At 35.6% G+C, this 1,470-nt stretch overlaps 1 protein-coding gene across 1 annotated transcript; it reads left to right on the forward strand.

Annotated features, from left to right (window-relative positions):
* Positions 1–251: 251 nt before the first annotated feature.
* Positions 252–1,140, forward strand: LOC134239971 (uncharacterized). The gene has a single exon (XM_062722102.1). It carries the CDS (start codon positions 252–254, stop codon positions 1,110–1,112), a length of 861 nt encoding a protein of 286 aa, XP_062578086.1. The 3' UTR covers positions 1,113–1,140.
* Positions 1,141–1,470: the final 330 nt, after the last annotated feature.

The following is a 1,470-nucleotide window of genomic DNA, read 5'->3' on the forward strand; positions in this document are numbered from 1 at the left end:
ATAATTGAGTTTTACTGTAAAATTATATATCATGTTTATGTTTGTGTTTTAATTCTATTTAATGTTAATTTTTTTTTTTAAACCAGAACATTGAATCAGACAATGATACAAGAGTCAAGTATAAAGAGAGGTTTGTTATTGATGTAGAAAATTCTAGAACAGTGTTGTAATTTACAGAGAGATCTCCCTGACTGAAATCAACACCGGATTATAAAGTCACAGGAAAAAGAAATAAAAATCTGGTGTCAGTGATGGATAAATACGCGTTACAGAAATCTGTCACAGTGTCTGGTACTAGTCAGTGTCTTCACATTGCCCACGTGTCAACAGACCGGGTCTGGATCAGTGGTAATAAAGGCAATCTCATCTTAACAAACAAGACAGGTGTTACACTAGATCGTGTGACAGGTTTACCTGAATATGGTGGTGGAGTACATACTGTGAATAGTGATAGTGATGTAATTTATATAGACAGTCACGGTAACATCATTAAACTATCTACAGATCACAAAGTAAAGACCACAGTGATACCATACACATACCCATGGACACCTTGGAGTGTCTACAGCTCCCCCTCCACTGGAGACCTACTGGTCGGGATGTATAATACTGGTACAGTGACAGGCCAGGTACACCGTTACACTAACACTGGAGAACACATGCAGACCATACAGCACGACAACACAGGTCAGGGAATGTATAGTGATCCTCAATACATCACAGAGAACCGCAATGAAGATGTTATTGTGTCTGACTTTGGGCGTCACGCTGTAGTGGTGACAGACAGTAGAGGAAGACACCGCTTCACCTACACAGGTCCTACACCAGGATCACGACTAAATCCACACGGAATCTGTACTGACGCGCTGTCACACATCCTGGTGTGTGATTATTACACCTACACAGTACAAATCATTGACCAGGACGGTCTCTTTCTGACACAGATTGAGACAGAACAACACGGGATATACAAACCATGGAGCCTGAGTTATGATTGGGATACACAGCTTCACTGGGTTGGATCAGCCATCTACAACAAAGTAAACATTTACAGACTTATCAATGAAGGGGACGATCTGACTGGTGAGTTACATTCTTATATGATTGTGTGATTTATCTAATGATATTCTGTATGTACAGTAAAATAATATTAATATTAAATCTTTATATACTATTAAATACTTTTTTGTGTAAATACCAAACATTAAAATAATAAATGTATTAATATTACACATATGTTACATGTTTATCTAATTATACGTAATTTGTTACACAAAGTAACAAGAAATATTTCTAAGATAAAGATAAATTATCTTATAATTAATTTAAGTATAAATTGTAGTTTACCCATACATTTTTTGATCAGAATACTTTTAAACACATTTGCAAGGCAGGGTTTTCCAGGATGTCCATAGAAAAATTGAATCATATTATTGATAAATGTAAAGGTTTTTGAATCTTTTAAAAGAT

Source organism: Saccostrea cucullata, unplaced genomic scaffold (genome assembly GCF_032062105.1).
Source record: "Saccostrea cucullata isolate Sc308-1 unplaced genomic scaffold, CSIRO_AGI_Scuc_v1 ctg3607, whole genome shotgun sequence".
NCBI classification, from domain to species: domain Eukaryota; kingdom Metazoa; phylum Mollusca; class Bivalvia; order Ostreida; family Ostreidae; genus Saccostrea; species Saccostrea cuccullata.

Excerpts from the sequence above, each read along its gene's own strand:
- LOC134239971 (XM_062722102.1), top strand. The coding sequence starts at position 252 with ATGGATAAATACGCGTTACAGAAATCTGTCACAGTGTCTGGTACTAGT.